This window comes from Nansenia antarctica, assembly GCF_963989245.1.
Source record: "Nansenia antarctica genome assembly, contig: SCAFFOLD_232, whole genome shotgun sequence".
Classification (NCBI taxonomy): domain Eukaryota; kingdom Metazoa; phylum Chordata; class Actinopteri; order Argentiniformes; family Microstomatidae; genus Nansenia; species Nansenia antarctica.
In genome coordinates this window covers 20,001-32,458 of record NW_027662616.1, presented here as the reverse complement: position 1 = coordinate 32,458, position 12,458 = coordinate 20,001, and the positions used below count along the sequence as shown (strand labels likewise).

The following is a 12,458-nucleotide window of genomic DNA, read 5'->3' as shown; positions in this document are numbered from 1 at the left end:
ACACTCCGCTCTATTATATCTGCGCTTCAAACAGCTGCCGATTGACTCCCCTTGTGTCCAACGGGTGTGTGAAAGGCCGGGGCTCTCTCCGACAGGGGTTGGTTTGGTTGTCCTCCTTTTTCTCTCTCCTTCCCCTCCCTCCCTCTTTCTTCTATAGCCTCTGCTTTCTCCCTCTCTCTTTCTCTCTCCCTCCCCTTCCTCCCTCCCTATTTCTTCTATAGCCTCTGCTTTCTCCCTCTCTCTCTCTTTCTCTCTTTTCTCTCTCTCTCCCTCCCTCCCTCCCTATTTCTTCTATAGCCTCTGCTTTCTCCCTCTCTCTCTCTTTCTCTCTTTTCTCTCTCTCTCCCTCCCTCCCTCCCTCCCTATTTCTTCTATAGCCTCTGCTTTCTCCCTCCCTCTCTCTTTCTCTCTTCCCCCCCCCCCCGCTCTCTTTTCTTCTCCCCTCTCTCTCTCTCTCCCACACGGACTTCTTTTGATCCCCCTCACTTGTGGCGTTGATCGGGGACAGATAAGACAATGAGAGTGAGCAGCTAGCCTGCTAATCTGTGTCCATGGCTGTGCGGGGAGGGGGGGGGGGGGGGGGGGGGGGTGGTTCTTGGCCTGGATTAATCACTGCTCTCAGATCAACTAATCCACTCAGCCACCACCTCTGTGGGGGACTCTGCCCCCCACCCCCCCTCCCCACCCCTCCCCCCTCACTCCCACATCCCACAGCCAGTCCCACAATGCACCTGGGCTCCCACACCCCCACAGAGACCCCACAATGCTACACTAGGCCAACACAACCCCCTCCCCCCTCCCCCCACGGGATCACACGGGCAAAAGGGATGGAGAGACTCTCACAAACTTCCCTATTGTCTGGGCCTGCCGACATAAAAGGGAGACGTCAAAACAATTCACAAAGGAAATCATATGGTCTAATGGAATGATGGAAAAAAAATAATAATAATAATATTGTCTCCATCCCCCTGACATCAAAAAGCAGAGGCAGGAACAATCCCTCAAATATCACTGTGAAAATGTGTAAACTGTTTCTTTATCTTCCGTCAAAACTTCAAAAGGAGGTGTCGTAACGACCCAGGATAATCACACACTCGACGGGATAATGAGATCTGGAATTATGCGATCCCTAACGTCGAACGTACCCCCCCCCCCCCCCCCCGAACATCAAAAGAGTCGAGGAGCAACTCCACCGAAATGTCACTGGCAGTGAGATAATCAGAGCGTTTTATAAACGCTTCTATTGTCTGAGTCGACATCAAACGCAACCCACCCCTCTAGCTGTCACACAGCTGGGCTCAGGCAGTCAGGCTAGGCCAGTGTGCCGTTCCTCCGTCTATGAAAAGAAAGGTTGAGGAGGAGAGAGAGAAAAGAGAGAAGAGAGAGAGAGAGAGAGAGGGAGGATTCCTCAACTGGACTGGGTTAGCTTCTAAGAGAGTGAGAAAAAGAGAGGGTTGACCCGGCCTCTCCCTCCAATTTCCGAGCTCTGCGTTTTTCCCAGCGAGGGTCAGCAGCTGTTGACCTCCCCCGGCCCCCCCCCCCCCCCCCCCGTCAGTCCCCCCCCCCCCAACCCTCCTCAGTAGACCCTCAGTCCGCCCCTGTAGCCCAGCTCTGCTGCTCCGCTTCCCAGGGGCTTCCTGCCTGGGTCAGGGGGGGCCAGTGGCTGCAACTCATCCTTAACTCTTTCCACCACTTGTTTGTTCAGGTGGGCAGCAGCAACACCCCCCCCCCCCCCACACACACACACGCACACACGGCCCACAGAGTGTCTTCCAGCCCATCTGTGTGAGGGCTGGGCTGAGGCTCCGTGCGAGAGAGAGAGAGGGTCAGGATTGTTCTGCTGACGGAACACCTGCACAGCGTCTGCTGTGTGGTAACCACTGTTTCATAACGGGGGAAAACGTGTAACTCCGTAAGTCAGGAGTTGAACGGCGATCGAGCCCAATCCAATGGATGCCCTTGACTGGGGAACCAGGAATGCTTGCCGTGTCTGTGTGTGTGTGTGTGTGTGTGACTGTGTGTGTGTGTGGTGTGTGTGTGGTGTGTGTGTGGTGTGTCTGTGTGTCTGTGTGTCTGTGTGTGTGTCTGTGTCTGTGTCTGTGTGTGTCTGTGTGTGTGTGTGTGTGTGTGTCTGTGTGTCTGTGTGTCTGTGTGTGTGTCTGTGTCTGTGTGTGTCTGTCTGTGTGTGTCTGTGTGTGTGTGTGTCTGTGTTTGCATGTGTGTGTTTACGTGCGTGTGTTGGCCAGGGCTGGGGTCGGGGTCAGTAACACTAGTCAGCGTGTCAGGGAAATGCTACCAGGGCCGCCGAGGTATGTGTCATACGTGTCACTGTGGTATGTGTCATACGTGTCACTGTGGTATGTGTCATACGTGTCACTGTGGTATGTGTCATACGTGTCACTGAGCAATGGCTTTCATCCCTGCTCGGGTAACGCTGCCCTTCGGTGCCTCCGCACGCACACACACACACGCACACACACACACACACACACACACACACACACACACACACACACACTGAGTGAGTGAATGATTTGGTCAACATGAGGACTTCAGAACGTATGTCTGTGTTTTTGTCTGTCTGCTGTCCGTGTTTGCGTGCGTGTGCTGTGTCTATATGACACATTTTTTCGTAGATGTGTGTTTGTATTTGTGTGATTTGTCTGTACCGTGTCTATGTTGCGTGTGTGTGTGTCTGTGTGTCTGTGTCTGAGTGTCGTCTGTGTCTGTGTCTGTCTCTGTGTGTGTCTGTGTGTGTGTGCGTGTGTGCACGTGTGTGTGTGGCTGTGTCTGTGTGTCTGTGTCTGTGTCTCTGTCTCTGTCTGTGTCTATGTTGCGTGTGTGTGTTCGTGTATGCGTGTATGCGTGTGTCTGTGTCTGTGTCTGTGTGTGTGTGTGTGTGTGTGTGCTCGCGTATGCGTGTGTCTTTGTGTTAGCCCCTGTGTGTCGGGGCTGGTCTAGGTAAACAGAGGGAAGTGATTGGGATTCCAGCGCAGCCCTGCGTGTCCCAGGCTGCAGCTCATAGGTGGATCCGTCCCAGCAGCCCCAGAATAAACCACAGATGTGAGGGACAGTGACCCGCCATTCCTGCAGAGCAGAGAGCAGAGAGCCAAAATAAAAACAGGCTTTTTTAAAAACTCCTCTAAGTCCTCTTTCTCAGGCTTCCTGCTGCACGACTGGACTGTCAGAGGGGACCGATCAGACAGGACATGTTTGGAGTTTAAGTCCCTCATGTCGGCTTGTTTTTGGGTTTTGATTCTGTTCTACCAAGTTCATTTGACACAACGTGACGTTAGAATTATAAGGTTCTATCTCAATTTTTGGTTAAAATTTAGTTTTTTTACATAATCTGATCCATTAGGTGTTTATTAATGCCTGTGTGGTGTTATTTCTTAAAATGTTGGGTTAGTTTTTTGTTTGTTAGTTATTAATAAAATACAAAGGTTCCATCTCACAAAACATAATGGAATGTAAAAACTGACGCTCAATATCTCTAAACTGCCCTAAACGGAGATAGAACCTTATAATTCTAAGCTCACGACAATCAAACAAAGTTAGGGTCCGTTTTTTGACTCCAAAGTGGTGAATGTGACCTCACCTTTGAAAAGACCATATATTTTTAAACACAGTATTGTGGTAGCTAGTAGCTACAGCCTGTATTTAGTGTTGTACGGGTGGTGTTGTAGAGCTGTGGGCTTGGCGATGTCCATCTCTAGTTAATCAGTGTTGACCTCTCTGGCTCATCACACTCTCAAGAGCCTTAAGTCCTCTAAGTGCTCTGAGTGATCAACGTGGGCTCATCCATCTAGAATGTTCTATGACAAAGCTTCTGGGTAACAGCAGGTGTCCTTGGGCCTGTTTGGAGAAGACCGAGGTCTTTGTAAGCTCTTAAAGCACACGTTTGTCCCTCGAATAGAGCCTGCTTTAGTCTGTGTACCCTCTGTCTTTGTTCCTGAGTTGATTTGGAGAAGAGGGGGGCTTGTGTGTGTGGCTCTTAGCAGACACATTTTCAGCTTCTGAAGTTGGTTTGGAGAAGAGGGGGGCTTGTGTGTGTGGCTCTTAGAAGGCACATTTCTGCTTCTGAAGTTGGTTTGGAGAAGACGGGACAGGGAGCAGTCTTTCTATCTATCTTCTGTTCCAGAAGTTGAGTTGTTTTGAACATATTCGGTTTCTGTGTTTTCTTTCTCTCGCAGACACCATAATAAGATCCGTAGCGTCGACGGGAGGCGGATGAGAGACCTGGTATCCGTGGAAACGCTGGACCTGAGCAACAACGACATCACTGAAGTCCGGGGACACTGCTTCCCTGCGGGCCTTCAAATCAGAGACCTGTAAGCACAACCCGTCTCAATAACACGCCCCCAAAAAACGAGCATTTCTCTGACCATATTTGAGTCCATTTTGGATCTGGGGCGGCTGTGTCTCAGGAGGTAGAGCCGCCGTCTAATGATCGCAAGGTTGGCAGATCGGCGGTTCGAGCCCTGGCTGGCCACATGTCGAAGTGTCCTTGGGCAAGACACTGAACCCCAAATTGCTCCCAGTGAGCGGGCCGGCCGGCGCCTTGCATGGCAGCTTGCCGCCATTGGTGTGTGAATGTGTGTGTGAATGGGTGAATGAGAGGCTGTTGTAAAGCGCTTTGGAGCAGCAAAAAAGGCGCTATATAAGTGCAGTCCATTTACCATTTACCATTTCACCCAGGTACCTGAGCAACAACAAGATCCAGCTCCTGGAGGTCGGGGCTCTGGACCAACTGGGCTCGTCCCTCCAGGTTCTGAGACTGAGCCGGAACCGCATCAGTCAGGTCCCCGTCAAAGGCTTCCAGCTACCCAGGCTCACCCAACTGTGAGTATCAATATTGTACTAATACCTTACCTAGCGATGCCGTTGAGTATCAATACTATTCTACACCCTCTCCACTGTGGACAGCGCAGTGGGCCACACACTCATTCCAGCACGTTAACAGTCTCAAGCTCTGGCCCTACAGTGTGCAAGAGCTCGAGTGGAAAGTTCTGGAGGTTTGGAAGGTTCTGAAGTGAATCTTCTGAGTTAGAGAGACCTATTAGCCTCTACCCTCTAGGCAGGGGGGTTCGCTTAGGTAAACATCAGTGCGATACCATGGCTGATTTATAGTCTCTCCCCTGTACCCATAGTTGGGATAGCCCCCTTCTCCATCATTATCTACCCCCCCTCCAGCAGAGAGCCGAGGTAGGCCGATCCATACCTCAACACCTCCGTTCGGGGGGAGAAAGGAGACATGTAACGGGAGTCTCCTCTATTGTAGCTGCGGGTTCCGTCTCTCTCCGGCTTCAAACCGACTTCCCCAGGTGGCCATTGTTCCCCAGGTGGCCCGGGTGACACCGTATCTGCGGAGAGCTTGTGGCAACATGGAGGGGACACAAAGACCGAGTGTGGATGTGTATGTATGCTCCTGGGCTGTGATATCAAACCTCACACATGCCCAGGTGCATGCGTCCACAAAGCTTAGAGGAGGACTTTTTTTTTTTTTTTTTACAATGAGAAGCAAGGGAACCAGGGGTTTCCACTACCCTCTCACGCAACGTGTCCTCTCACTCAAACTTCCATCCTGTCCTTGTGGATACAAAAAGACTATCTATTATTAGTACCCACGCGTGTTAGAACTAGTCTTCTGAGTTTTCTTAAATTAGGCTAATAGAAGTACCTACCTTCATAACTATCCGTACCCTCGACCCAGGGCTATTTTGATGTTTGCGATGACTTTGTTTGCTCCGCCACTTGACCCCGCAGTGATTTATGGAGACTTGTTTATGAAGACTAGCGTGCTCGGGTCAGAGTGTGACACTGGGCTGTAACCGGAGCCTCGCCAACCTCAACCTTTTAGGGGAACACACACACACACACACACACACACACACTCACACTCACATACTCATCGTCATCGTCATCGGTGGCCAGAGGCCACACAGGTGGAATGGATATCTCTTTGGAAATACCTGTTAGGGTTTCTGTGGGGACACAAAACTAGATATCGATGCCTTTGAGTTGTTTCCTGTTACCATGACGCTCTGACGCTCATTTCTGTGCAACTTCTGCAGAAGTTTGACAACAGCTACAGTATGTATAAGACGTGAAGCCCTCCTCAGAGTATGTCGCTAGAAACAGTCTTTGACCAGTAAAACGTAACATGTCGTTACTGTAAACAACTGTGTCCTTACTTCTCTCTGGTGGTCCCTACCTACCTGACCAGAGTTGTGGTGCATGTCCTGTGGTCCTCTGTGGCTCACTTGGTAGAGCACGGCGCTAACAACGCTTAGGTTGTGGGTTCGTTTCCCGCTGGGACCATATATCTTTTTCAATCCCGCTGGATTGAAAAATCAGGTGTAGTGCTGAGGCACAAATGTGTACATTTCAAGCCTGCAAACTGCGACACTTTAAATGAATGTGCAATAACACTATGTGCAATATGACAACCCTAGGGTACATAAGGTTGCAGAGAAATAGGAAATGTTAGAATAGGTATAGCATAGCATAGAGTACAGCACAGTGTTTTATCTGTACAGTATAGTATAGTGGATAGTGTACATAGCCTTTATTTATGTAAACCAGCTCCTTTCCCTTCTTGTTTTTTTTGTTTTTTTCCCTTTCCTAACACCAGGGGAGCCACCCCTCCTAAATTTCGTTGTTTGGTACCTGTACTGTAGCAATGACAATAAAGACCATTCATTCATTCAACCATATATACTGCAATGTAAGTCGCTTTGGATAAAAGCGTCAGCTAAATGGCATATATGATGTGTTCCCTCCAGGGAGTTGAACAGGAACCGGCTGAGGCAGGTGGAGGGTCTGTCCTTCCAGGGCCTGGCCAGTCTGGAGGTGCTGAAGTTGCAGAGGAACAACATCACCAAGCTGACGGACGGAGCCTTCTGGGGCCTGGCCAAGATGAAAGTCCTGTGAGTACCAGAGATCAGCTCCCAGGGGCGGCTGTGTGGCGCAGGAGGTAGAGGAGCCGCCGTCTAATGATCACAAGGTCGGCAGATCAGCGGTTCGAGCCCCGGCTGGCCACATGTCGAAGTGTCCTTGGGCAAGACACTGAACCCCAAAATTGCTCCCAGTGAGCGGGGCCGGCCGGCGCCTTGCATGGCAGCTTGCCGCCATTGGTGTGTGAATGTGTGTGTGGATGGGTGAATGAGAGGCCGTTGTAAAGCGCTTTGGAGCAGCAAAAAAGGCGCTATATAAGTGCAGTCCATTTACCATTTACCCAGTGTCTGTACCCTGGCCCTGCCCAGCTGGTTCTGGAGAAAACTCTCTGTATATCAGTCTTACGTAGTTGTTTTAGGAGGAACTGTTTGTTCAGTGTTCTTCCATATGATGTCCAAACATTCTATTATGGTATACAACTAGCCTTGATGCCTCCTGACCCCTGCTCTTTTTGACTCTCTCCATGCAGTCACCTGGACTACAACCATCTGACAGAGGTGAACAGCGGGTCTCTGTACGGCCTCTCCTCTCTGCTCCAGCTCTTCCTCAGCAACAACTCCATTTCCCAGATCAACCCCGACGGTTGGAGGTTCTGTCAGAGGCTCCGGGAGCTGTAAGTACCCCCTCCAAAAAACCCAGAACCCCCACACGAACTTCTGAATCTCCTGACGTTAGAATTATAAGGTTCTATCTCCATTTTTGTTCAAAATGTAGTTTTTTACCTAATCTGATCCATTAGGTGTTTATTAATGCCTGTGTGGTGTTATTTTTAAAATGTTTCCATTTTTTTAGTTAGTAATTCATAAAATACAAAGGTTCCATCTCACAAAACATCATAGAATGTCAAAACTTTGACGCTCAATATCTCTGAACTGCCCTAAACGGAGATAGAACCCTATCATTCTAAACGGAGATAGAACCTTATAGAACCTTATCATTCTAAGCTCACGATCTATCTAATAGCCCCCCAGCTCCCCAATTCCCAGATTCCGTCTCCTATCCACTCCCAGTCATATCCACCAAGAATGCGATCCTGTATATCCTTGAATCTACCCCAACCCTGTAACTTCACCAAGGTTAAATTACTCACTTAATGGCCCACATTAGTCAGGTTGACAAATTTTTTTCTCTCTCGACGTCCCGGTGCTATAAAATGTTATTGCACAATGATTCAAGTCTGAAAATGGCCATTTATGTCAAAGTCTGTGTGTTTTGGACGATACATTGTGTTTTCTTAGCTAAACTGCCGTGACGTAGGACATTTCATAACAGCTCAGAGTTCCGTAGTGTGCCCCCCCCCTAACCCCCCTTTCACCAGCTTATTTATTATTTATTTATTTTACTTTCATTTTTCCCAACACAATTTATCGAGAATCGCTCCTAGCTACGTATATCTGGCCGCTACTTTCCCCCAAACGCTCCGGGAACGACTAACGTCACCACTCACTGTTCCCGTTCTTTTCCGAGTATTATTAAAAAACATTTAAAAGAAAAGCCAGGAAACAAAACTGGCTGGTGTGGGCTCTTTTAACACTCAATCTTCTCCTCGATAAGCCTGTTTAGCCTATAATGCGCACCAGGGTTGACCGTACCTAAGCCCTCTAAAGAGTTTGTATTCAACGTCTCTGAACGAGTTTGGCGCAACAGCCATGTAATCCTCTGTCGGTAGGGCTGTGGTGATTACGGGGGGGGGGGGGGATTCCCTGCTCTCTTTCTAATGAATGACTGAGTATTATCTGTGGTTTGGGAGACACTGTTTACACTACCGCACTCCTGTAGAACGCAACTCAGGTGAATCGTCGACTCGTCGCTAACCGTGCGGCTATAGATCATCGCTGGCGCCTGTGTGTGTGTGACAGATTGCCCTGTGTATCTGTTTCGCTGCACTCTGTGTCAATCAGGGGTTATATGATTTTATTAGCGGGGCCTTGGTGACTGTGATACCAGTGGGATAGTGGCGTGTTAGTGGTGTGTTAGCCCTCTGGTGTAGGAAGCGAGGCGGCCTTTATGACATCGTTGTTATTACATTCCGGATGTGACAGCCTGATGGGGCACTCTCCACATGACTGCCCCCATCCAGACACACACACACACACACACACAGAGATTCACACACGCACACACACACACACACACACACACACACACACACACACACACACAGACACACACACACACATGCACACACACACACACACACACACACACACACACGGAGGAGAGAACACACACACACACACACACACACGGAGGAGAGAACACACACACACACACACACACACAAACACACACACACACACACAAACACACACACACACACACACAAACACACACACACACACACACACACACACACAAACACACACACACACACGCACAACCCCCTCAGACCATCTCAGATAGAGGCAGTATTCATTTATCAATAGTATCAGGACATAGAACACAGTTATAGTCATGGGAAGAGGATAAGTGGACGTTTTTTTGTTTTTTTTCACAAACTGATTTTTAATGCCAAACATTTCTGAGTACCGTAATCTCCATGTTTTTTTTACAACCAAGAACATTGTTTTTGTGGCAAACAGTTTGTGTTCTCAGCAGGCGTAACACAAGACCGCTAAGCCTCTGCTTTCTCTTAAGTGTGATATTTAAAAAAAGCAACAGGAAAAATACAGCATCATCAAAAAAAAAAGACATCGAGTCAGCCATAAAAGTTCAGAAGGATCTTGAGTTACCTCTCCGCTCTGCCAACCTGTTCTTCTCTGTCCAGGCCTGACACCATACATATATTTTCTCTCTCTCTCTCTCTTTCCTCTTCTCCAGAAATCTCTCCAACAACAACCTGACTCGCCTGGACGAGGGCAGTCTGGCGGTGCTGGGGGACCTCCACACCCTCCGTCTGGGACACAACGCCATCAGCCACGTCACAGAGGGCGCCTTCCGAGGCCTCAAGGCCCTGCGCCTGTTGTAAGTCCCTCCCGACGTTAGAATTCTACAAGGTTCTATCTCCATTTTTGGTCAAAATTGAGTTTTTTTTACATAATCTGATCCATTAGGTGTTTATTAATGCCTGTGTGGTGTTATTTTTCAAAATGTTGACATTTTTGAGTTAGTAATTCATAAAATACAAAGGTTCCATCTCACAAAACATAATGGAATGTAAAAACTTTGACGCTCAATATCTCTGAACTGCCCTAAACGGAGATAGAACCTTATAAATCTAAGCTCACGATATAACACTATATAATGTATGCATATACAGTATACAACACTAACGTGTCACTTGGGTACAGGGAAATGTTAGATTCCGAATTGTTATTGACGTGTATGAGATATTCGCTATGACTTTACCGTTCCCCCCAGGGCGGTTGACAAAGTCGGTTTGCGTTGTTTGCGTTTAAGACTGTTGTCGCCCAAGTTGTTTATCTAGTTTGCACTCACGGTTCATTCATGCGTGTGTGTGTGTGTTTAGGTGGTGTGCATGCGTCACCACTGTCATGGTTTCTGTGAGAACCCCTTTATTTCGGTGCGTCTTTCTTTTCATTCCGTCGGTTTTCCTTCTTTTTTCTTTTGCCCGTCGGCTTATTTTCCCAGCCAAATTGGGGGGAGTCCCTGCGTTTCCCTGTGTGTCCCTGTCCTCTGCCTCCCTGGAGATTCGGTAGCCTTTTTTAAAAGCGCTGAAAAGCATTATGGGACTAGTACTCCCCTGAACCCGCCCGCCCCCTCACACAGACCTGGGTCCTTCCTAACATCTCTCTGGCCCTCAGAAGTTCCCAGAGAGCCAGAGAGAAGAAAGAGGCCAGGGCCCTGAAGAGGTCTTTCTCACAGTGGGGTGACGAGCCAAGGCGTATACAGACCTTTCTCTGCTGGCACATTGGGAGGAGGGGGGGCGGGATTCAGCCGTGAGAGGCCCTCTGTTTGGCTCCCCACACTCATCCTTTCTTCTTTTCTTTCTTTCTTTCTTTCTTTCTTTCTTACCCTCTTTCACTCCTTTCTTAATTGCGTCCTTTGTTTACCATTTCCAACCCACACTTCTTTCTCCTTTTCCCCACTCCTTTTCTTTTCCCACTTTCTATCCATCCCCCCCCATTCTTAACCCTTTCTCTCCCACTCTCCTTCCCCTCTTCTCCTTCCATCCATCCATCCATCCATCTCTCTCTCGCTCAGGCAGGCCTAATCTAATCAGCGTGGTGCTGGGTAGGACGGAGCCCTGGCTGTAAGGGAGCCGGGGGTAGTTTTAATTGGGCCTGCGCTGTTGGCCGCTGTGGCGCGGGGCCGGAGCCTGCAGTGGGGTGTGAAAGCTCAGACCCGGCCAGCCCTTTTAGCCGTGGGGGCCAGTCCCTCAGGGGCCCCCCCATCCCGCCCCCCCACCACTGCCCCGCATTAACAAGGCAACGGCCATTCACGCCCAGCCAGCCAGAAAGAATAGGAAATTGGCCCAGCCCCAGTCCGGCCCATGGAGGCAAAGGAACTGAAAGGAACTAGAGGGGCTGAGGAAAGGATGGGGGGGGTATTGTGTGTGTGTGTGGGGGGGAGGGGGAGTGGGAGGGGGGGGGGGGTGACCATCAGCCTCAAAGGGTTTTTTTCAAAGTTTTGAAAGAAAGTTATTTTAACGGCAACTTGGAAACAAAGCGTGCGACAGAGCGGGCGACGGCTCGCCGTCTTTTGTGTTTTCGCGACGTTGTTTTTGTTTTCTTTTTCGATTACCCATTCAAACGCTGCTTTCCTTTGGGCCCGAGCGACTTCAGACTTCAGTGGTGGAGGTAGCCTAGCTAGGGCGTTCGAGAAAAAAGCTAATTAATTACATTCAACATGTGTTTGGAAACTTCCAGACAAGACTCAAAAGAAAGTGAGTTTTTTTTGTGTGTGTGTGTGTGTGTCTTTTCTCTTTTTTTGGGGCGGGGTGGGTTTTTCTTTTATGGACGGCCATTCTGGCCACATAGCCACGGTCTCTCTCCTACCTCATTAGGAGCTTTTCGCTGTGGCTGCAACTAGCTACCTGCCATCAGCCTCAACTCAGGCCCAACTGTCTGTATCCAAGAGGCATTGTGTGCCCGCCAATCTCTCCATGCTGTCATGAATTATACATGTGTATGCCTGCTCTAGGGTTGTGCCCCCCACCCCTCCCTCCCCTCCCCTCCCTCCCTCCCTCCCCCTCAAAGGAAAGAATGCTTGGCTGGCAGTGCGGAGAGAGAGAGCCTTGCTCTTCAGGCCAGGTGCAGTGGGGCGGGGGGGGGGGGAGGGCGGGGGGAGGGAGGGGGGAGGGGTGCGGAACCCGTGACTTCCAGCCCCGTCCCTGCCAAGGCTACAGAAACGAACACTCCAGCACTGGCAGGCCCGTACTCTTCCATCGCCCTCCTCTCCTTCCATCTCTCTCTCTCTTATCCCTTCTTTTCTTCTCTCTCTCTCTCCACAGGGAGCTGGACCATAACGACATCTCGGGCACAATAGAGGACACCAATGGGGCCTTCTCTGGACTGGACAGCCTCAACAAGCTGTGAGTG

At 49.6% G+C, this 12,458-nt stretch overlaps 1 protein-coding gene across 1 annotated transcript in view; it reads left to right on the top strand.

Moving 5' to 3' along the window:
- Positions 1-12,458, top strand: part of LOC308175545 (leucine-rich repeats and immunoglobulin-like domains protein 1) — a gene marked incomplete at both ends in the record, with an annotated part of 56,554 nt that overhangs the window by 30,506 nt on the left and 13,590 nt on the right. Inside the window, 6 exons of the mRNA XM_080551195.1 lie at positions 4,194-4,331; positions 4,699-4,842; positions 6,786-6,929; positions 7,427-7,570; positions 9,778-9,921; positions 12,371-12,451. Coding sequence (XP_080407321.1) covers positions 4,194-4,331; positions 4,699-4,842; positions 6,786-6,929; positions 7,427-7,570; positions 9,778-9,921; positions 12,371-12,451 — 795 coding nt within the window. The remainder of the gene's footprint in view (positions 1-4,193; positions 4,332-4,698; positions 4,843-6,785; positions 6,930-7,426; positions 7,571-9,777; positions 9,922-12,370; positions 12,452-12,458) is intronic.